We start from the raw sequence: 25,269 nt of genomic DNA, 5'->3' as shown, positions 1-25,269 counted from the left end.
GTGACAGAAACATCTGATATGACTTGCAGAGAAGATAGTTATTCTGAGTTCAGTAAAGTAAGTTACAGCAAGACGAAACTCTGCTCCTACCTCTAATACGAATAAGATAACATAGCATTTATTGTATTTTTTTTTTTACATTCATTTTCTTTGCATGTTAAAAACTCCATACAGGATATAAAAACAAATGATAATACACAAAACAAACCAAGGGAAATGGGGAATGTACATGGGACTATACAAATTATTTCAAATCATTATAGCAGTAAAGTATCTTTCAATCTGTACATTAGACAGTCCTTCTTTTTGGATTCTAACTGCCATTTTGTGGCTTTTTCTACACTGATTTCTCCCTTATGACTGACTGCATTCTTGACAGGGGCACCATGCGAGTCATGTGACAAGTATCATGTGACTCACCAGTGTTCAGTACTTTGGGGAGGATGGAGAAAGGCAGAAAGCAGAGGAATTCACTCCAGCACACACTCAGTAAGTAAACAAACATTCATTGCTTCTCTATTAGAAAAAAATGTGAATTGTAATTTCAGTTTACTTCCTTGATTGACCTAATTGAAATGCAATGACCCCAACCCTGATACACAGTAATTAAACTGGCATTAGAGTAGTCCGTGGCATTGACTAATTCTAGAATTGTATAGAGAAGAGGTACAAATTTATTTGACAGGGACTCCAATGGTAGAGCATGGCACTTGTTACGCCAAGATAGTGGGTTTGATTCCCGGGACCACCCATACTTAATGTATGCATGCATGACTTTAAGTTGCTTTGGATAAAAACATCTGCTAAATTGCATACATTATATTATACAGTATATTACTATATATTATAACATACATTGCACCAGATGTTAACTAAAAGGGTTGTTTTCATCTGCAACAGATTTTCATCTGCAATTTCAGAAGAAACAGTGATGAATCAATAGGATTGAGAAACCTGTGTGTGTAGTAGACTAAGATTAAGCTAAACCTTGTGAAAATTAATAATTAACATGTAAACACACACCGACATGTTGACAGTCTTAACACACAGCCGCACTGTTGTTTTAAAGATACATATTTGGAGTTGAGTGCTTGACAATAGCGAAATTGCTGGGATCTGGCTTTTGTTTGGTTAAGATTTAGATTTAAAAATAAATAAAAGACAGAAAATATGTGAATTTCCCTGGAGTGTGTGCCGCCATAAATAAAGCTTAAAGATACACACACAATTCATACGTTGCGAGATATACAGTGCCTTGCATAAGTATTTAGAGCCCTTGCATTTCTTCACATTTTATTGTGTTACAAAGTGGGATTAAAATGTATTTAATTTCAATCTTAATTAAAATAGGCTTGCCACCTGGAAGCATTTATTTCTGGACATGAAGTGCAGCACCTTCATCACGCAGTGAAACGCCTGCCATTAAAAAGTACAAACAACAACAAATACAAGTCAATGTTTTAACAATGTTATTTGCTTGGCAGTTACAGCATTTTTTGGGGCCTTGGCACATTTCGTTTGGGATAGCAACATGTTATCATTACTAATAATCAAAGTCCAAAGATAGAGGTCTCTCAACTGTATTATCATAATTAGAGCTAGGGTCTGCTAAACTACTGTATGACCTCTAGTGACCTTTGAATGACCCCAGACTGTCCCATCATGGTGCAGTTGTTCAAGGACCTCACCAGCTCCGCTGCGCTCAGCTCCTGCCAGCTGATGATGTTGTGAAAGTGAACTCCCGTTTTCGTTTTCGTGTGTGTGTATGTGTGTCTGTGCGTGTGTAAGAGAGATAGAGAGATGTAGAAAAAGAAAGAGAGAGGTGAGGGGTGGGATATCAACACAGTACACACATGCTGTACTGTTATTCAGTCCTGGTGATCAACAAGGGCCTGTGTGAGTGCAGGCTTTTTTCCCTACATTGTACATTGTTCTCAGCCTACCTGTCCCATGTGGTGAAGGTGCTTCTCTAGGTGGAGATGGACAGGGCCTCCATCTGACACATATGTAAACCTGAATCAACAATAACAACAACAACAACTAGGGAGAGACAGAGAGAGTGAGAACATACACATTATTTACATCAGTAAGTGTGCATTTGTGTGTTTATGGCAGAAGTGACACAGAGAAATAGGGATTCCCAGCCCAAAAATCAACCCCTGGCCCACCAACCTCAACAAAAACCTGTACACCCGGCAGCTCCCCAGGGCCCGAAGTGGCTACCCTGCCCTAGCCCAACCTCCACAGAAACACACACACATAAACACCCCAAGGGTTTGGAAGCCACGGTGAGCTACATTGCGGTGCCCCTGGAGCAGTTTAGGGGCCTAGCTCAAGGGTAAACATGAGTACAACAAAAGGTACAATGTCAAGAATCCAACCAGATTTGTTTCTGTCAGGATTGATGAACTGGTTGCTTTTAAATCCAATGCAGTGACCCTGCCTATAGGCATACCTATCTGGTTCCTTGTCAACACCGAAAAAGGGTATAGAACCTAGGGTTATTTTAGGACCAGGGCCAGGCCATAAATAGGATTAGGAAAATCGTCCCATCAGCAGTGCTTGACTTCACACCGGAACTGAGTTCCGGAACCTCACATTTTCTACTGCTTGAGTTCCTAAATATAAAACGGTACCGGCACCCAATGTGATAACTGGCACCTATTTCAGTCCACTGCCCATCAGCAGTGTGTGTGAGAGACTGAAATACTAACTGACATTTGTATGTCTAACGGTCAGTATTGAAGAGAAAAGATTAGGCCTAGTTCTCTTTACGGGCCCTTTATCACAGTTGCAACACTCCAATCCATGTTTCTTCCTCACTCTTATACCCGACTTACACTGTAGAGCCTACCCAAACCAAACTGTCCTGGCTCAGATGTTTTATTTTTTACGTTGTTGTTTCTAGTATGGTTACAGCAACTATGGTGGACCTATAACCTGGCCAGCCCAGTAGAGCTCAACTTGTCTCCGTTTGGCCCAGTAGTGTGAAAAAGTTGTAGTTGATCATTTAATGTCAATGATTGGCTAGGGAGATCTCAAACACATCTATAACTCAGTCTCTGATTCGCTTATTAGCCAAGAACAAAAAACAAAGACAGTGCAGCCCTAGAGGACTTGAACTATATCAATCAGTTCATTCAGAATGTATTCAGACCCCTTGACTTTTTCCACAATTTGTTACATTACAGCCTTATTCTAAAATGTATTAAATTGGATTAATACACACAATACCCCATTTTTTTTTGTCCATCTGGAAGGTTCTCCCATCCCCACAGAGGAACTCTGGAGCTCTGTCAGAGTGACTATCGGGTTCTTGTTCACCTCCCTGACCAAGGCCCTTCTCCGTCGATTGCTCAGTTTGGCCGGGCGGCCAGCTCTAGGAAGAGTCTTGGTGGTTCCAAACGTCTTTAATTTAAGAATGATGGAGGCCACTGTGTTCTTGGGGACCTTCAATACTGCAGAATTTTTTGGGGAGCCTAGCTCATTAGTACACCCTTCTGGTTGAATATATATCCATTGTATGTCTTATGATACAACAATTAATCATGTTGAACAAATACCATCAAGGGATATGTAACAATTTACAATAACAAACATCTGTGAAAACCAATCCAGCAATATTTTTAGATTTAAATACATTTCAAAAATATATCGTTGGTACATGTGTGTTAACTTACTTTCAGATTTTTTTGTACACTCACATGGCAATCATAGACTGAAATACTGAATTCTGGTGTGTGGAATAGAGAGGAGGTGGGTGCTGTGCGGATGGGAGCCTGTCACTTGTTTTCAACATGTAGTCAGTCTTGGAAGGTGGACTCGAAGAGGGAAACTGCAAAGTCCAGGCGCTGCTGCCCTCTTTGTTCTGTGTGTGTCACAGCTGTCGTTTTGAACAGACCAAGGCGCAGCGTGTATAGTGCTCATCTTCATTTATTTTAAGAGAACACTTAAACAAAATAACCAAACGACAAAACAGTCCCGTCAGGTACAATAACTAAACGGAAAATAACCACCCACGAAGCCCAAAGGAAAACAGGCTGCCTAAGTATGGCTTCCAATCAGAGACAACGAAAGACACCTGCCTCTGATTTGAAACCATACTCGGCCAAACATAAAAACGAAACATAGAAATAGAAAACTAGAACAAAATCCCCTAGAACCAAAAAAACCCAAGACACACAAAACAACCCCCCTGCCACACCCTGACCATTCTACTATGGCAAATGACCCTTTTCACTGGTCAGGACGTGACAGTGTGTTTACAGTGCTAGTGTTTTTAGCTAATCTGTGCAGCTCACATTATGTGCCCAATATGATAGTTGTCTTGCTCTTTCTTAGAAGATAATGACAACATGAAAATAACAGTAGCTGATGTCATGAAAAGTTGGAGGGTGGTTGGTAATGGAGGACATCAGGTGGATCCATGTCTGGGTGTTAGGCTGAACCCTTAGGTCCTGGAGAACAGGAGCAGAGTAAAGGGAACCGGGTTGGAGACAGACGTAAACAAGAAAACACACAGGTTAAAGGATTATCAGGTATGTACAAATACAGTTATTGAATGATTTCATTTAAATGTTTGATTAGACATGCAATAATGTTAATGGAAGACAGAAAAGAAAGGATACCTGTCAAATGTTTTATGTCAGTGGGGTTGGTAAGGGATGGTCCCTGGAAAAGAGAGAGATGAGTTGAGAGAAAATCCAGGGTGGTGTCATGACGACTGGAGTCCTACACCTTAACAGTACCTACCTGGAAGTGACGGTTACTTAATGTGACCCAGTGGTTAGCCTTGAGATTGACTATTTGGAGAAACCACTGGGCCACTGTTGGTACTGCTGACAGCATGGTGATGCCGCCCACCGTGAGGCAGCAAATACAAATAGTTATCATCTGAGATTTTATTTTCACCTTAACGGATGGTGACCCCAGCGAGAAGTGAAAAAGCATCAAGCTTTCCCAGGTATCGCCTTCCTTTCTTCCTTCTTCCAAGTCAAGTAATTCGCCCGGATGTCAAAGCACTTGGTCCCCTTGATTCTCCTCCGGTGGCTCTCCTTTTTCTCAAGCTCCTTGTCCATGTTCAGTCTCACCTTGATTGATAAAAGAAATAAATGCAATTATTTTTCATATTATTACAAATACATCTCTTATATAGCTCTTGGAAGGCCAGAAAATAAATAAACAGTGGACAATAATTTTGACGTGGTCACAACCCTCCACATCCTTCTCAGTCCGTGCCTGAAGGTGGTCCTCGAAGGCGTTCTGATCTGGTTCAACAACTTCCACCACATCAGGTGGAGTATCAGTGATCTCAAAGTACGTTATACAAAAATAGCAATAGCAAAACACGAAGTCAATCACAAATTTGTTATACTACAGTATAGGCAATCATTTTATATATAATTGCATTGTTTACCTCAGTAAACAGCTGCGGCTCCCGTCCATACAGCAGGTGATAGAGTGAGTACTCTGGAGGCCTGGACGATGCTGTTGTGTGCAAAGATAATTACCTTCAGGTTGTCCTCCCACCATTCCTAGAACCCGTCAAGGGACTTCCAAACCTGGAGGAGGGGGTAGGAAAGGGATATCTATTGACAATGGAAGATATTGACATGTCTGATTATGTACCATGGGGAAAAAAACTCAAACTATTGGTGACAGAATATAACCTATAACATCCGTACCTTGTTCCAGAGTTCACAACCTCGGTCACTCAAGATGACCTCAGGAGAACTATGGGCGTTGAAGATGTCCATCATCGCCTTGGAGGTGGCCTCGCCAGTCTGGTCCTTGATGGGTATCATACAAAAGAAAATACATTTTTGGTTCCCTTTTCATATGGGTTACAGAAGGGAATTTAGAGTTAAGCATGTTATCTTCCTTTACAGACCTTAATGGGTATTGCCTCCACCCACTTGGTAAAATAATCGGTCGCCATCAGGCTAGACAGGTATTCACATTCAACGTGACAAATTGAAAGATTGTTTTCCCTCTGATGACATGCATTGAAATCATAATAATTTCAGATATAATAGAATGTGATCGATAAACAAACTGTTATTTCACTTGCCCAGCTGTCCATATCCTTGACAATCCCATGCCAAAAGAAGTGTATGTTGATTTTGGCAATCATGCGCTTCACTCCGAAATGGCCAACATGCATCTCGGTATGGTCAGCATGGTCTCCTTCTCCTCAGTGAAAATCACCCTCCTGTGTTGCTGACAATCCTTCCCCCGTAGGTACATGTGATTGCCTAACAAGTTTGAAGACAAGAGTTGTTGAAATACTCAAGTCTAAGTAATTTTGCACGACTACTTTCTATGTTTCTCTCCCCCATGGCTCTCTGTCTTTCACACTCTTCCCACCTCTCTCTTTCACTCTCACGTTCATCCTTTATTTCTCCCTCTTCCCCCCTCTCTCTTTGTCTGTGTGTCTGTCTAGCAAAGATACCTAGTTAAGGGCAGTTGGAATGACCGTAATTGCTTAGACCTATCCATTTGATTGATCAGAGTTAACTTATAGCTAGATACCTCAAAATGACAGACATAAATAAATGTATAACTAGCAACTTCTAGATGACCAACTACCTAGATGGAAAATTGTTGTTGAAAAATGGTTGTTCATGCAGTGCCTTTTCTTTCTTCATAGTACTTCGCCTGGTTGGAAAGATAAAATAACATCTCCTCAAGGTATGCCATTGAAGTGCAGCTAACGTTACATACAAACTGAAAGCTACAAAAACAATTATCTAGCTAGCGTTAGCTAAACAAAACTTTCTGGCTAGCTAGCTGACTAGGCAGGCGGATGTAAGTAAACAAGTAACGTTAGCTAGAAATCTAAATCCCAAAACATCTTTGGATAGTATTCTTTGCAATGTTTCGGCAGTCCTGGGAACCCAAAAACCTTTTTTGCAGGGGGACACTATTTGACATGACAGACTGATTTTTCATTTGTTTTCCATAAATGACTACTGTAGTGGAAGGATGAGACGGTGATAATACTCCTGACTGGCTGGCGTTCCCATGGAAGACCTGGGGTCATTGACGCCAGGAGAGGTGTGAAGACAGATTAAATGAATATTAATGTGAATAAAATTGTCATGTTTGGATTGTTCAAGGTTTCGTAAAGAGCTATGCATTTTGATATTTTATTGCACTGTTCAGAGGGAGCGACACAAGAGTACACTCCTATTATTTAAATATAGTTGATTAGATTAGAATCTGGTTGTATTTTCCTTTATTTGACTTTTCACTGCGCCATGTGTACCCGATTCGGCTAAATGTAATGCTATTAATAAGCTTGAAATGTTTTCCTATTATTTTGCATTGGTTAACCATTGTGATTAATGATATTTTGCATCTTCTGCTTTTCATGAATAAACAGGCATCGGTTAAAACGGCAACAACAAAAAGTTGATGCTCCGCATAGGCCCTTTGATTTTTCATTTGTTTTCCATGAATGACGACTGTAGTGTAAGAATGAGAGAAGGTGACTGGCTGGCATGCAAAGCCCAGTATGATGACTGAATTACAATTTATTACATTGTCTGGATGGTAGACCATCTGTGGGCTATCACAAGGATCAAACATAACGTATCTGTGGCAATCTCTAAGGAGAGATGTTCTCATGGAAGTCCTTAAGTCACTGACGCCAGGGGAGGTGTGAAGAAAGATGAAAACGTGAATAGACAAAATTAATGTTACTGTGTGAATTAAATTGTCATATTTGAATTTTTCAAGAGTTCACAAAGAGCTATGAATTTGTATATATTTTATTGTGCTGTAAGTGCTATGGATTTATTGTTACACAGAATGTTATTTTGTTAATCGGGCAGCCGATAGTTCAAAGAGGGAGCGACACAAGGATGCGCTCCTATCATTTACAGTTGAAGTTGGAAGTTTACATACACTTAGATTGGAGACATTAAAACTCGTTATTCAACCACTCCACACATTTCTTATTAACAAACTATTGTTTTGGCAAGTCGGTTAGGACATCTACCTTGTGCATGACATGTTTCCAACAATTGTTTACAGACAGATTATTTCACTTATAATTCACTGTATCACAATTCCAGTGTGTCAGAAGTACACTAAGTTGACTGTGCTAATTGACATAATTTGAGTCAATTGGAGGTGTACCTGTAGATGTATTTCAAGGCCTACCTTCAAACTCAGTGCCTCTTTGCTTGACATCATGGGAAAATCAAAAGAAAATAGCCAAGACCTCAAAAAAAAATTGTAGACCTCCACAAGTCTGGTTCATCCTTGGGAGCAATTTCCAAACACCTGAAGGTACCACGTAAGTACGCAATAGTACGCAAATATAAACTCCATGGGACCACGCAGCCGTCATACCGCTCAGGGAGGAAACGCATTCTGTCTCCTAGAGATGAACGTACTTAGGTGCGAAAGTGCAAATCAATCCCAGAACAACAGCAAAGGACCTTTTGAAGATGCAGGAGGAAACAGGTACAAAAGTGTCTATATCCACAATAAAACAAGTCATATACCGATGCTCAGCAAGGAAGAGGCCACTATTCCAAAACCCCCATAAAAAAGCCAGACTACGGTTTGCAACTGCACATGGGGACAAAGATCGTACTTTTTGGAGAAATGACCTCTGGTCTGATGAAACAAAAATAGAACTGTTTGGCCATAATGACCATCGTTATGTTTGGAGAAAAAAGGGGGAGGCTTGCAAGCCGAAGAACACCATCCCAACTGTGAAGCACTGGGGTGGCAGCATCATGTTGTGGGGTGCTTTGCTGCAGGAGGGACTTGTGCTCTTCACAAAATAGATGGCATCACAAGGAAAGAAAATTATGTGGATATATTGAAGCAACATCTCAAGATATCAGTCAGGAAGTTAAAGCTTGATTGCAAATGGGTCTTCCAAATGGACAATGACCCCAAGCATACTTCCAAAGCTGTGGCAAAATGGCTTAAGGACAACAAAGTCAAGGTATTGGAGTGGCCATCACAAAGTCCTGACCTCAATCCTATAGAAAATCTGTGGGCAGAACTGATAGTCTGTGCGAGCAAGGAGGCCTACAAACTTGACTTCGTTACACCAGCTCTGTCAGTAGGAATGGGCCAAAATTCACCCAACATATTGTGGGAAGCTTGTGGAAGGCTACCCAAAACGTTTGACCCAAGTTAAACAATGTAAAGGCAATGCTACCAAATACAAATTGAGTGTATGTAAACTTCTGACCCACTAGGAATGTGATGAAAGAAATAATAGCTGAAATAAATCACTCTCAACTATTGTTCTGACATTTCACATTCTTAAAATAAAGTGGTGATTCTAACTGACCTAAGACAGGGAATTTTTACTTGGATTAAATGTCAGGAATTGTGAAAAACGGAGTTTAATGTATTTGGCTAAGGTGTATGTGAACTTCCGACTTCACATGTATACATCTCCAAAATAAGTTGACGGTAGTAACTCCAACTAATTGGAAAAATAACAAGATTCTCTTTAAATAGTTTTTTTGTTTAGGAAACAATGACTCTAAACACCACTTAATTTCCATTTAAATATATCAACATTAAAAAGAGTAGAGAGGGGTATATTATTGTCCCCTAGGGGCAATTAATTTTGCAGCAAGTAATAAAAACAACATGAACACATGACAAAACAGTTTTTACAGCTATATGTAGACAGCACACAGTACTACTACAGGTTATTGACAAAGATGGTAGCATCTGTAGTGAAGGACTGTATAGACCTGTTCATTTTAAACTTGGGGAGCCTGTATCTGTGCTCTGAGGGAAGTATGATAAATTCAATAAACAAGGCTGCTGGGAGTCTCTCAGAATGGATTACACCTTGTGTATAAATCGTGTTGATATTATCCAATATAAAATAATGGTAAATAATGAACTGTGTCATTTTGGAGTCAAAGGTGATATTCTGTGCTGTCGCCTAATATAAAACATTTGATTCCAAATCTATAATGCCTGGAGTATACTGTAGAGCCAAATTAAATGTCTTTGCTTCACTATCCAAATAAACATTAAACAAAAATAACGGGCATACTGTATTAAAAAAAAAGAGGCTACGTTACACAAAAATCTGATTCTATCAGTTTATTTACACAGGTGCAAATGTTTGCACTGGCTAGTACATTGGGACATTTAGTTAAAATTATGCTCATTTTCAGAATTTTTATTTTAATATAAAGTTTTTAAAAAAATCTAGTTTAGCTGATTTCCGACTAACCTTGGGTGCTGTCGTTTTACTCAAACCGTTAGCTGGTTATTTATCAACGTTCAGGATCTCCTGGAAAGCATTTTTTGAGCATGTAGCAACTACACTGTAGTTGAACATGCATAATTCTGATGTCAGGAAAGGTGTGTAAATCAAACAGATAACCAACCACAAACCAGAGTTAATATTATAGTAGGCTTTTGTCTATTACATTTTTGTTCATTTATTTATTTGAGCTGCACAAAAATTCCTCCAACGTCTGTCCTATCATTGAGAGCTCGAAATGTGTTACTTAGGCAAGAAAAACAAAAATGTACGTATTGGCCTACACATAATCATACTGGTTATACACTTGGGAATGGGGTATACAGTAGGTACAGTGCTTTGCAAATGTTAAGACCCCTCGGATTTCTTCAAATTTGGGGGGGGGGGGGGGTGTAAATAAAATGGGATTAACATTGATTTCATTTACATTTTTGCTCAATCTACTCTGTAATGTCAAAGTGGAAGATAAAAAAATAAATATATAAATATATATATTAAGTTAAATAAAAATGAGAACTAAAATATATTCATTGCATAAGTATTCAGCCCCTTTGTTTCGGCAGGCCTAAATTGGTTCAGGAGTAAAATGTGGGTTAACAAATCACATAATAAAGTTACATGGACTCACTGTGTGAAATAATGAGTTGACCAGAGTTTTGGATGACTAACCCTTCCGCTGTCCCCCATACATCCAACATCTGTAAGGTCCTTAAGTCAAGTATTGAATTTCAAGCAACAGATTCAACTTCAAAGACCGGGGAGCTTTTTTAAAGTTTCATAAAGAAGGGCAGTGATTGGAAGATGGGTAACAATAACAAATCAGACATTGAATATCTCTTTAAGCACGGTAAATAATTATGCTATGGATTATGTATTAAACCACCTAGACACATCGAAGATACAGTCGTCCTTCTGAGCTGCAGGACAGGAATGAAACTGCTCAGGGATGTTACCATGAGGCCATTGGTGTCACACCCGTCTTGTCTCGTCAAGCCTACCAGTGTGTTTTTCCATACTCCTGTTGTCTCTAGTCCATTTTCTAGTCCTCCTGGTTCCGACCTTTCCTGCCTGCCCTGACCCTGAGCCCACCTGCCATACCGTTCTGCCTGCCCTGACCCTGCCTGCGGTCCTGTACCTATCTGACTCTGACCTAGTAACAAACCTCTGCCTGTCCTCGACGTGTCCTTTGCCTGCCTCCTGTGGTTTAATAAACTACTCTGTGTATTGTACCTTCCGTCTCCTGTGTCTGCATCTGGGTCATATCCTGAGCCGGGATAATTGGTGATTTTAAAACAGTTACAGAGTTCAATGGCTGTGATGGGAGAAAACTGAGGATGGATCAACGACATTGTAATGATGACATAATGACTTAAACGACAGAGTCAAAAGAAGAATACAAATATACAGAATAAAGTATGACTGAAAAGAAAAAAACAGCAAAGGAACACACTTTTTGGCCTAAATGCAAAGCCTTATGTTCGGGGCAAATCCAACACATCACTGAGTTAACTGCCTTCTCATTTTCCAGCATGGTGGTGGCTGCATCATGGTATGGGTATGCTTGACGTCGGCAAATCGTTTTTTCAGGATGAAAATAAATGGGATGGTGCTAAGCACAGGTAAAATCATAGAGGAAAACCTGCTTCAGTCTGCTTTACAGCAGTCACTGGGAGAAGAATTCACCATTAAGCAGGAAAGTAACCTACAACACAAATCTACACTGGAGTTGCCTACCAAGAAGACAGGGAATGTTCCTGAGTGGCCAAGTTACAGTTTTGAATTAAATCGGATTGAAAATCTATGGCAAGACTAACATTTCTGTCTAGCCATGATCCCCAACATCTTGACAGAGCTTTAAGAATTACAAAAAATAATTGGCTAATATTGCACAAACCAGATGGCTCACAGCTGTAGTCACTGCCAAATGTGTTTCTAACATACACCGAGTGTACAAATTATTAAGGACACCTTCCTAATATTGAGTTGTCCCACCCCCCCCCGACGAATTGAACAATGTAAATTCGTCAGGGCATGGACTCTACAAGGTGTCGGAAGCGTTCCACAGGGATGCTGGCCAATGTTGTCTCAAATGCTCCCAACAGTTGTGTCAAGTTGGCTGGATGTCCTTTGGGTGGTGGATCATTCTTGGTACACACGGGAAACTGTTGAGTGTGAAAACCCAGCAGTGGTGCAGTTCTTGACACAAACCAGTGTGCCTGGCACCTACTACCATACCCCATTCAACAGAAATGCAATATTTTGTATTGCCCATTCACCCTCTGAATAGCACACATGCTTAAAAAATCCTTCTTTAACCGGTCTCCTCCACTTCATCTACACTGACTGAAGTGGATTTAACAACTGACATCAATAAGAGATCATATCTTTCATCTGGATTCACCTGGTCAGTCTGTCATGGAAAGAGCTGGTGTCCTTAATGTTTTGTATAGTCAATGTATATATTGACTGAATACTTTTCCAAGGACTATATTTTAGTTATTTCATTTCTATCAATCTTAAAAAAATACATATTCTTCCATTTGACATTTTAGTATTTAGTGTAGATTGTTGACAATTAAAAACATTTTAATCCCAATTTGTAACACAAAATGTGAAGAAATCCAAGGAGTATGAATACTTTTGCAAGACATTGTAATAAACTTTGCCTCTAAAAGAACATTATTACATCCTAAAGGTATGGCTTTAAACCTCCATTGTATCGCAATCTTAATGCTTCCAACTCAACATTAGCAGACATTTCACATTTCAAAGGAGTTCAACATTCTTGCCTAAAGCATTCTGTAAAAACGGTTCCTTCTCACCAAAAGATGGAGATACTACATTGTTGAAGCGACTGAGTCGATTGTCTACAGATGCATTTGACCGTTTTCCTTATAGGCCTACACGTCAGCAAATTAGTATGACGGTCGTTGCTTACACTGTGAGGTTCTCAGCTACTGTGCTTAAAACCATACAAAGTGAGGAAATGTAAAAAAGATTCACAGATCTACTCAAGTAACGCTAGAGAGACAGCTGTGTTCAGATGTGAAGAGAGAGTACACAGCAGAAGTGGGGAGTGAACCAGGATATGAGGAGTTGTAGGGTCTTTTAGGTTTAACTGTTACTTTGACAATTGTTTAGACCTAGAAACCAGATAACTTTAAGGTGTTTCATAGTAAATGGATGGTCTAATCTGATCCAAAAACGGAGGATCCAATGGCCTGTAACAGCTTAATTTGCCAACGTTGAGTTTGAAGTGAATAAAAGCATAATTTCAAAAGCACAGCAGCACTTCCTTCCATCTATATATACACACAGCATTGACATATCTGATAACATAAATACATAGAGTAAGTGTTCAGACTGACCAAAGTGCTAAGACACATTTGAATTGTGGCTCAAGTCTAAAAGAGTCCCTACTCCGGGTACATGAACAGTGGGGGGAAAAAGTATTTGATCCCCTGCTGATTTTGTACATTTGCCCACTGACAAAGAAAGGATCAGTCTATAATTTTAATGGTAGGTTTATTTGAACAGTGAGAGACAGAATAACAACAAAAATATCCAGAAAAACACATGTCAAAAATTGATTTGCATTTTAATGAGGGAAATAAGTATTTGACCCCCTCTCAATCAGAAAGATTTCTGGCTCCCAGGTGCCTTTTATACAGGTAACGAGCTGAGATTAGGAGCACACTCTTAAAGGGAGTTCTCCTAACCGCAGCTTGTTACCTGTAAAAAAGACACCTGTCCACAGAAGCAATCAATCAATCAGATTCCAAACTCTCCACCATGGCCAAGACCAAAGAGCTCTCCAAGGATGTCAGGGACAAGATTGTAGACTTACATAAGGCTGGAATGCACTACAAGACCGGAATGCACTACAAGACCATCGCCAAGCAGCTTGGTGAGAAGGTGACAACATTTGGTGCGATTATTCGCAAATGGAAGAAACACAAAAGAACTGTCAATCTCCCTCGGCCTGGGGCTCCATGCAAGATCTCACCTCGTGGAGTTGCAATGATCATGAGAACGGTGAGGAATCAGCCCAGAACTACACAGGAGGATCTTGTCAATGATCTCAAGGCAGCTGGGACCATAGTCACCAAGAAAACAATTGGTAACACACTACGCCGTGAAGGACTAAAATCCTGCAGCGCCCGCAAGGTCCCCCTGCTCAAGAATACATATACTGGCCCGTCTGAAGTCTGCCAATGAACATCTGAATGACTCAGAGGACAACTGGTGAAAGTGTTGTGGTCAGATGAGACCAAAATGGAGCTCTTTGACATCAACTCAACTCGCCGTGTTTGGAGGAGGAATGCTGCCTATGACCCCAAGAACACCATCCCCACCGTCAAACATGGAGGTGGAAACATTATGCTTTGGGGGTGTTTTTCTGCTAAGGGGACAGGACAACTTCACCGCATCAAAGGGACGATGGACAGGGGAGGGGATCAAATACTTTTTTCCCCCACTGTACATTCCCATAAGGCCACCTTTGAAATGGCAACTAGCACACACGGCTCAGACAAACCTTGTAATATTGGTAAACCTGGGAAAAGTTGTTAGACTATTTAGGGGGAATCAGATTCCTTATTACAAATACATGATTGACAGTATCAGGTAGAGACAACTGTATTTTACTGATAAGATTATTTTGTAGTGATTCTGAGGAGCCAGGGCATGGACTCACTAGCCATAAAACATTCAACGCACACACACACATATGTACACACACACACACACACACACACACACACACACACACACACACACACACACACACACACACGACAGGGTACATTGAAAAAGAGGGCACATGACAATGGGATACATTCAAACTAAAAACAAAATGTGTGAATCTGGCAATTTTTAGGCTGTACAGTGTTTGTTTACATTTAGTCTGTTTACAAACATTGGCGTAATACAAGCTTATATTTTGGGTTCTGATGGGGTACGACAGTTGAACTAAGCTCACGAGGCATTTATAAGTTATATTCTTCAAGAATCAATGGGTACATATCATTAATTTATAAATCCAAAAATGGATGCAGCAACTGCTGATTGCCCCTACCAATTTGAAGGGAAATCCCACAATCCTCCTTGTTATCGACAATAAGGATCCTAACAACTATTCAGACATTAACAGGAAGATAAGACTGTGCGTAGTTTGCGTACATATTTTACATTAAAAAAATTATCCTATCTTGAAGCCTTGATTTTCATATATTTACATTCTAACACCTTCCAAAAAGCCAGTCCCAACAGTCCCTATGCTTCCCTACCCTAATCCACAGCCATATTTTGTCTCCTCTCCCCACCCCATCCCGATCTCTCCAATAAACAGAGTGACATCTCCACCCTTGGAGGTCTCATCTCATCTCTAGGGCCTTGCCCTCCAGGACCATCTTGATCTCTTTGGCATCCAGCGTCTCGTATTGCAGCAGGGCGGTGGCCAGGTTCTTGTGCTCCTTGGCGTGAGACTTGAGGAGCGCCCTGGCCCGCTCGTATGAATCCTGAGGACCACACAAACCACCAGAAAAGTCAGGAAATTATTTTTACACAGCCAGGGGCATTGTCTCACGTTAGTTGTCTGCACTGATCTGTCTGATAGCTTGCAAACACTCATGGGACAGCTAAAAAGAAGTTTGACCACAATATGCTGCCCTTAACATTCGAAAATGTTACCAAGGTGACATCGTCCACGGAACCCCCTTTCATCCTCAAAGGAGTCAGAGTTAAAAAACTATAAACCTGTATCTAATATTTAAGCGATAAGGCACAAGAGGCCGTGCTATGTGATTAATACAGTCACAGGTAAATGGCGTTCTTCAGCCCGACACGAAACGAAATGCCAGTCAACCCATTTACCTGTGACTGTATTCATCACATAGCGCAATCTTGCATGCCTTGTTGGTTTTATAAAACAGTTAACATACTAAACTAACAATGAATTACATATTTAAATTTATTTTGATAAGTAAATTCCTACAATTCCATTCTTCCACCAATTTCATTCTACCACCAGTCTGGTCAAAAATCGGTTTGTTCTTTTGGGCATGTTGCCACAGACGCGACCAGTCGTTAATTCTGTTGTTATGCAAAAGGTCTGTTCGTCCGTTGCAACAAAAATGTTTGCTATGCAGGCTGACTAACGTTCTTGTCACTTGCTAGCTAGCCAACTTCAGCTAACAGTCACGTCAAACATGGCACATGGAATAACAGTAAACTAGCCGCATTTTAGTTTGCTTTCTATTGGCATTTGCTTGGATATACACATGATAATGACACTGATGCGTGATTTTGCCTGGCTCAGAAATAGTGAATTTCTCATCTGGACACCGTTCATTCTGTAGGGTATAGGAGAGATGGCATTCCAAAAGTAAAAAAAAAAAGTGAATCTGATGTCAGACAGGCATATTAACCCCTGCTGTTACAGACAAATGATAGCCTAGAAGTGAGGGAAAATAATGTGCGAGTTGAGAAATTCAAGAGATGATTCGGACAGCAACATGAACATCCCTTATGGAGGCGCAGGGATAATTCAGATGGAACTGTTAGCAGACATAGGTGAATGTTGGCGAATACAGCAGGAATTGGAACGCTGCTCGTCCAATCAGCATCCAAACAACCCGTTTAATAATTATGTTTTTTTCATTCAAGTTTTCACTGCTAATTCTACACTGAACAAAAATATAAACGCAACAAGTGTTGGTCCATGTTTTATGAGCTGAAATAAAAGATCCAAGAAATATACCATACGCACAAAAAGCTTATTTCTCTCTTGTTTACATCCCTGTTAGTGAGCATTTCTCCTTTGCCAAGATAATCGATACACCTAACAGGTGTGGCATATCAAGATGCTGATTAAACAGCATGATCATTACACAGGTGCACCTTGTGCTGGGGACAATAAAAAGCGACTCTAAAATGTGCAGTTTTGTTACACAACACAATGCCACAGATGTCTCAAGTTGAGGGAGCATGCAATTGGCATGCTGACTGCAGGAATGTCCACCAGAGCTATTGCCAGAGAATTGAATGTTCATTTCTCTACCATAAGCCACCTCTAGAATTTGGCAGTGCGTCCAACTGGCCTAACAACCGCAGACCACATGTATGGCGTTGTGTGGGCAAGCGGTTTGCTGTGAAAAGAGTGCCCCATGGTGGCGGTGGGGTTATGGTATGGGCAGGCATAAGCTACGGACAACAAACACAATTGCATTATATCGATGTCAATTTGAATGCAAAGAAATACAGTGACAGATCCTGAGGCCCAAAGTGAAGCCCATTTTTTTTTTTTAAAGGTATCTGTGACCAACAGATAGATATCTGTATTCCCAGTCATGTGAAATCCATAGATTATGGCCTAATGAATTTATTTCAATTGACTGATTTCCTCATATGAACTGTAACTCAGTAAAATCTTAGAAATTGTTGCATGTTGTGTTTATATTTTTGTTCAGTATAAATCTACCTAAGGCGTTTCCGTGGTTGTAGAATCAGTCTCAAATCAATCCATACGAAATGAAAGGGATGCTAAAGGCGGCAGTTCACACACAATGTGGAATACTCCTTCTAGCTAGCTAGCGTAGTGAAATTCTAGCTAATAGCACAAATTAGTTTTCAGGACAAGGCGTGTCTGTTCTGCCGTGATAAGCCTCTGCAGAGTCCCCAACAAGCGGATGTTCCGGTTTTCAGGGCAAATGGAAAGAGAGCCTGTGACATGACTTCCTCTTTTAGAAGTTAACAAGGCGACACTCAATCTTAACTCATTCTCCAATATTACTGGATTGATTGAACAGTGCATAAAAAAAACTTCCCAAAAGTTTATTTTCCTTCTCGTCAAGACCAGTATGTAGGCGATCTAGTTTCAGGCGTTCTTTAACCCCTGCTACAGTTGACGTTGAAAGTTTACATACACTGCGGTTGGAGTCATTAAAACTCGTTTTTCAACCACTCCACAAATTTCTTGTTAACAAACTATAGTTTTGGCAAGTCGGTTAGGACATCTGCTTTGTGCATGACACGTAATTTTTCCAATAATTGTTTACAGACAGAAGATTTCACTTAATCACAATTCCAGTGGGTCAGAAAATTATATACACTAAGTTGACTGTGCCTTTAAACATTTTGGAAAATTCCAGAAAATTATGTCATGGCTTTAGAAGCTTCTGATAGGCTAATCATTTGAGTCAATTGGAGGTGTACCTGTGGATGTATTTCAAAGCCTACCTTCAAACTCAGTGCCTCTTTCCTTGACATCATGGGAAAATCACAAGAAATCAGCCAAGACCTCAGAAAAAAAGTCTGGTTCATCCATGGGAGCAATTTCCAAATACCTGAAGGTACCACGTTCATCTGTACAAACAATAGTACGCAAGCATAAACACCATGGGACCAGGCAGCCGTCGTACTGCTCAGGAAGGAGACGCGTTCTGTCTCCTGGAGAGGAACGTACTTTGGTGCGAAAAGTGCAAATCAATCCCAGAACAACAGCAAAGGACCTTGTGAAGATGCTGCAGGAAGCAGGTACAAAATTATCTTTATCCACAGTAAAACGAGTCCTATATCAACAGAACCTGAAAGGCCGCTCAGCAAGGAAGAAGCCACCGCTCCAAAACCTCCATAAAAAAGCCAGATTACGGTTTGCAACTGCACATGGGGACAAAGATCGTACTTCTTGGAGAAATGTCCTCTGGTCTGATGAAACAAAAACAGAACTGTTTGGCCATAATGACCATCGTTATGTTTGGAGGAAAAAGGGGGATGCTTGCAAGCTGAAGAACACCATCCCAACCATGAAGCACGGGGGTGGCAGCATCATGTTGTGGGGGTGCTTTGCTGCAGGAGGGACTGGTGCACTTCACCATTGAAGCAACATCTCAAGACATCAGTCAGGAAGTTAAAGCTTGGTCGTAAATGGGTCTTCCAAATGGACAATGACCCCAAGCATACTTCCAAAGTTGTGGCAAAATGGCTTCAGGACAACCAAGTCAAGGTGTTGGAGTGGCCATCACAAAGCCCTGACCTCAATCCAAAAGAACATTTGTGGGCAGAACTGAAAAAGCATGTGCGAGCAAGGAGGCCTACAAACCTGACTCAGTTACACCAGCTCTGTCAGGAGGAATGGGCCAAAATTCACCCAACTTTTTGTGGGAAGCTTGTGGAAGGCTACCCGAAACATTTGACCCAAGTTAATCAATTTAAAGGCAATGCTACCAAATACTAATTGATTGTATGTAAACTTCTGACCCACTGGGAATGTGATGAAAGAAATAAAAGCTGAAATAAAATCACTCTACTATTATTCTGACATTTCACATTCTTAAAATAGAGTGGTGATCCTAACTGACCTAAGACAGGGAATTTTTATTAAGATTAAATGTCAGGAATTGTGAAAAACTGAGTTTAATGTATTTGCCAAAGGTGTATGTAAACTTCCGACTTCAAATATATGTTAGGTTAGCTGTGATTAGTGCGCCGAGTTCTTCAGCACAGCTGACTGCTCTAGCTGCAACGTTATTGCTCTGGCCAAATGTTACAAAGTACTAGCGAGGCACAGTGCCAGCTGTCAGAGGTCGATACATGCTGAATTATGAGAAAAGACCCATAACTTTATCAACAACCTGTCAAACTGGCTACCGTAAAGGCCATTCAAACAAGCTAGCACTAGGATGCTAGCTGGTGCACGTTTGCTCATCTGATCGAGCATGGTTTGCAGTAATAGCCAGTGCGTCATAGCTACGGAGAGCAGAATGATTTTCAGAATTAGTAACTAGTGTTAAGCGGATAAGCAAAATCTCAATTTTTAGAGATGAGTTCCACCATAGATGGTTCATGGCAACTGCGTGTCCTGTTAGAATGATGCCATCTGACAGAAGATAATGGACGCGGGGGTTGAATGAATTTCTGTAAAGGGCTTCAAATCAAATCAAATGTTATTTAATACATCAAGTGTAGACCTTACCGTGAAATGCTTACTTACAAGCCCTTTACCCACAATGCAGTTTTAAGAAAAATAAGAGTTAAGAAAATATTTGCTAAATAAACTACAGTAAAAAAAAAAGTTACACAATAAAATAACAATAATGAGGCTATATACAGGGGGCACCAGTACCGAGTCAATGTGCGGGGGTACAGGTTAGTCGAGGTAATTGAGGTATGTACATGTAGGTAGGGGTAAAGTGACAATGCATAAATAAACAGCGAGTAGCAGCATTGTAAAAAGAGGGGGGGGGGGGGGGGGGGGGGGGGGGGTCAATGAAAATAGTCCGGGTAGCCATTTGATTAACTGTTCAGCAGTCTTATGGCTTGGGGGAAGAAGCTGTTAAGGAGCCTTTTGGACCTAGACTTGACGCTCCAGTAGCACTTGCTGTGGGGTAGAAGAGAAAATAGTCGATGACTACGGAGTCTTTGACAATTTTTAGGGCCTTCCTCTGACACCGCCTGGTATAGAGTGATGTACTGGGCCGTACGCACTACCCTCTGTAGCGCCTTGCGGTCGGATACAGAGCAGTTGCCATACCAGGCAGTGATGCAACCACAAGCCAAAGAGCACCAAGTCAGGGCCTTGGAAGGACGATGTATGTGTTAACTTACCTTTAAAAGTATCCTGACTTCATGTTCGATGGCAGCCTGTGTCTCTGGGCTCTGTTTGGTTTGGTCAGCATAGGTCATGACACCCAGCTACAACACAGGTGAGAGAGAGTGTGAGTGAGTAAGATATACTGTCATAATAAATACAGTGCATTCGGAAAGTATTCAGACCCCTTGACTTTTTCCACATTGTGTTACGTTACAGCCTTATTCTAAAATGGATCAAATAGTCCCCCCCCCATCAACCTACACACAATACCCCATAATGACAAAGCAAGAACAGGTTTTTAGACATTTTTGCAAATGTATAATCTTTTTTTTTTTTTTACGGAAATATCACATTTACATAAGTATTCAGACCCTTTACTCAGTACTTTGTTGAAGTACCTTTGGCAGCGATTACAGCCTCGAGTCTTCTTGGGTATGGCGCAACAAGCTTGGCACATCTGTATTGTCTTGTCTGTGCGCTCTCCCCCGATTGCTTGGATTGGCCGGGCGGCCAGCTCTAGGAAGAGTCTTGGTGGTTCCAAACGTATTCTATTTAAGAATGATGGAGGCCACTGTGTTCTTGGGGATCTTCAATGCTGCAGACATGTTTTATGTACCCTTCCCCAGATCTGTGCCTCGACACAATTCTGTCTCGGAGCTCTACGGATAATTCCTTCGACCTCATGGCTTGGTTTTTGTTCCGACATGAACTGTCAACTGGGGGACCTTATACAGACATGTGTGTGTGCCTTTCCAAATCATGTCCAATCAATTGAATTTACCACAGGTGGACTCTAATGAAGTTGTACAAACATCTCAAGGATGATCAATGGAAACGGGATACACCTGATCTCAATTTTGAGTCTCATAGCAAAGGGTCTGAATACTTATGTAAAAAAGGTATTTTTAAAAAATATACATTTGCAAACATTTCTAAAAACCTGTTTTCACTTTGTCATTATGGGGTATTGTGTGTAGATTGATAAGGACATTTTTTTGTAATCCATTTTAGAATAAGGCTGTAATGTAACAAAATGTGGAAAAGGGGAAGGGGTCTGAATACTTTCCGAATGCACTGTATGTAGTGCTGCAACATAGGATGGTTACCATTTATTCCAATGAAGCTCATTGAATTGAGAAACAGAGATAGATCTTTGTGAAGGTTCCACACTAGGTAGTAGGTCTTGACGGGCATACAATACAAACAGCAGGCCTTTGCTCATGCAATATAATACATTAATTAATTTCCTCTTTCCCGAACCAAACATAACTTACCCTCTCACACATTCCAAATCTGGTCACCATCATTTTTGCAATTTTGGTGGCAGCATCAAAGTCACTTGATGCCCCTAAAAAAACAAAACAAGATGAACATGTATTTCCTATATTTTGTTTAGTCTTGGACTCTAGGAAGATTATTAACGGGCTAAAAGATACCAATGGCTCATTGAGTCAGAGCATGGTGCTGCAGTGGCAGTTCTAGACCACTTCAACTGGGGGGGCCAAGCTGGGGCCAGTTGTACTGTTAGAGGGGCTAGTTACATTAGATGTTATTGTTGTCATATCATTTTCTTCACTGCATTGCAGGCATTAGCAGGCAAAAGACCATGTTCATAATCATCATCGTTGCCACTGTCTAATAACAGATGTAAAAAAAGAACGAAAGCAAAAATTTGTTATGTAAAAATTATTTCATACTCCACATTTAGGGGGGCCACAAGGGGGTCCAAATTTGTTGTCACAGGGGCACTGCCCCCCCCCAGAACCACTAGTGTGGTGCTGGCAACAGTAAGGACCTGGGTTCGATTCCTGCACGGGTCACATATACTGAAAATATGTGTCACTGTCAATGTTCCACAATTCTGTAAGTCACTTTGGATAAAAGTGTCAGCTATATGACCATATCATCAATCACTAAAACTTGAATATTATTTATTTTACATTTGGATGCCAGGATTACCCCAACCCGGGATGCATCATTCCGTTTTCTGGAATATTCTTATTGTTCTACAGTACTGTGCTAGGTGTATACTGTAACTCTGTACTCTAATTGCCCTCCTACACCAACTCTACATCCCCCTGCATACCAGTGGTAATGAACTCATTGCCAAATATGATTTCCTCTGCCACGCGGCCTCCCATGCTGACATCCATCTGGGCCAGCAGCTGAGCACGTGTCTCACTCCAGCGGTCATCCTCCGGGAGCATAGACACCTGGGATGGACAGTGGGGGAAGAGGAGTGAGGCCTGGCAGCAAACGGAACCAACCACTTCACATTTGACAATTCTAAAAACATAAAAAACTATGATTTAATTTGCAAGACAAAACCCAGGGGGGAATTAAGCATTATGCATTATTATATTGGCATGCTCAGTAGAACAGATTCCTGAAAAAAACGGTTTTATTTCGGCGTCATAGCCTTCATATAAGAAACCAGTATAAAATTCAATTTTGATATTCTAATTAGTCTAACCATGTGTTCCCTACCCATCTTGTTTCCTATATATTTCAATTTCCCTATTTCCAGTCCTACTTACATGACCCAGGGAAGGACCTCTGGGCATGATGGTGGCCTTATTGATGGGCATGGCGTCCTTGGTGTAGTACGCCACGATAGCGTGGCCAGACTCATGGTACGCTGTTATCTCCTTGTTCTTCTTGTCTATTTCCACACTCCTCCTCTCTGGGCCTGTGGGAGAGAAGAGATGGATAGAGATAATCACTTGATTTCCTGCTCGAAGCCATTTGGTCCCTGAATGCCAAATAAACCTCATGTGTTGCATGAGGAGAACAAATATTTACTTAATCCATTTTAGAATAAGGCTGTAACAAAATATGGAAAAAGTATAGGAGTCTGAATACTTTCCAAATGTACTGTGTATATATACATACATACATACATACATACATACATACACATATATATATATATATATATATATATATATATATATATATATATATATATATTTCTAAATAAGATCATCTTTGAGAACTAACAATCACCAAAATAAAAGCTAGTCAGTAGCTACGTTTCCATCCAATTGGCGAAACATTTTCATGTGAATATTCTCAAATCTGCAAAAACAAAATATGTGCAGTTTCCCACCAGTGATGTGTTTCTAAACAGACTTTTAGCTTAAGTTTTCATGCATCGAATAAAAATCTAAATGCTCAATGTGTTTCCATCACATTTTCAATTCTACCGATAGTTTTGTCACAGAAACTGTTGCATTAAATAGCAAGTGTGCCTACTCTGGTCTTGGCATGTGTGCTTCAACCAACAGCTCACAGATACAGTGCAGGTATTCTGTACAGATAGTCTACATGATGAGATTATTATGGATAAGAGTGAGAACATTTTATTTGTCAAATGGCAGTCAAGCATCGATCATCATGTCATTAGAATCAGACCCTCGATATTTATTGGAAAGGAGCATCAAGATCCCAGTGCACTTCCACCACCCTGTAAAGTTCATCATAAATTATTTAATCTGTAGCCTAATAAACTGCATGGTTTCCCGAGCCTTTCCATTACCATCTCTCACATACAGTGCCTTGCGAAAGTATTCGGCCCCCTTGAACTTTTCAACCTTTTGCCACATTTCAGGCTTCAAACATAAAGATATAAAACTGTAATTTTTTGTGAAGAATCAACAAGTGGGACACAATTATGAAGTGGAACGAAATGTATTGGATATTTCAAACTTTTTTAACAAATAAAAAATGGAAAAATTGGCCGTGCGAAATGTCCTCTGGTGCACTTCACAAAATAGATGGCATCATGAGGAAAGAAAATTATGTGGACATATTGAAGCAATATCTCAAGACATCAGTCAGGAGGTTAAAGCTTGGTCGCAAATGGGTCTTCCAAATGGACAATGACCCCAAGCATACTTCCAAAGTTATGGCAAAATGGCTTAAGGACAACAAAGTCAAGGTTTTGGAGTGGCCATCACAAAGCCCAGACCTCAATCCTATAGACAATTTGTGGACAGAACTGAAAAAGCGTGTGCGAGCAAGGAGGCCGACAAACCTGACTCAGTTACACCAGCTCTGTCAGGAGGAATGGGCCAAAATTCACCCAACTTATTGTGGGAAGCTTGTGGAAGGCTACCCAAAATGTTTGACCCAAGTTAAACAATTTAAAGGCAATGCTACCAAATACTAAATTGAGTGTAAGAAATAAAAGCTGAAATAAATAATTCTCTACTATTATTCTGACATTTCACCTTCTTAAAATAAAGTGGTGATCCTAACTGACCTAAAACAGGGAATTATTACTTGGATTAAATGTCAGGAATTGTGAAAAACTGAGTTTAAATGTATTTGGCTAAGGTGTATGAAAACTTCCGACTTCAACTGTATAGTTTTGTGACTGTGCATAGAGTCAGTGCAAGATAGGGTCAATGTAAAT

General features: G+C 40.5%; 1 protein-coding gene and 1 long non-coding RNA gene across 4 annotated transcripts in view; one reads left to right on the top strand and one right to left on the bottom strand.

Annotated features, from left to right (window-relative positions):
• Positions 1-442: 442 nt before the first annotated feature.
• Positions 443-6,208, top strand: LOC106568701 (uncharacterized). Of its 2 annotated transcripts, XR_006758735.2 has the most exons (5): positions 443-489; positions 4,342-4,538; positions 5,695-5,797; positions 5,889-5,950; positions 6,075-6,208. It is a non-coding gene; the product is annotated as an uncharacterized LOC106568701 (long non-coding RNA). The 2 variants fall into 2 exon arrangements; XR_014380299.1 differs by having other exon boundaries at positions 5,695-5,950.
• A 7,561-nt stretch (positions 6,209-13,769) lies between these two features.
• The window catches only part of LOC106568699 (ATP-dependent zinc metalloprotease YME1L1), a 51,046-nt gene continuing 39,546 nt past the window's right edge, over positions 13,770-25,269 (bottom strand). For both annotated transcript variants that reach the window (XM_014139265.3, XM_014139266.3), the window contains exons 14-18: positions 23,390-23,541; positions 22,939-23,065; positions 22,127-22,200; positions 20,867-20,953; positions 13,770-15,780 (exon numbers count right to left, since the gene is read on the bottom strand). In XM_014139265.3, coding sequence (XP_013994740.1) covers positions 15,637-15,780; positions 20,867-20,953; positions 22,127-22,200; positions 22,939-23,065; positions 23,390-23,541 — 584 coding nt within the window. In that variant the 3' untranslated portion in view covers positions 13,770-15,636. The remainder of the gene's footprint in view (positions 15,781-20,866; positions 20,954-22,126; positions 22,201-22,938; positions 23,066-23,389; positions 23,542-25,269) is intronic.

This window comes from Salmo salar, chromosome 14, assembly GCF_965601325.2.
Source record: "Salmo salar chromosome 14, fSalSal1, whole genome shotgun sequence".
Lineage (NCBI taxonomy): Eukaryota > Metazoa > Chordata > Actinopteri > Salmoniformes > Salmonidae > Salmo > Salmo salar.
The sequence above is the reverse complement of the archived record's forward strand: the minus strand, read 5'-3'. Positions and strand labels throughout refer to the sequence as shown.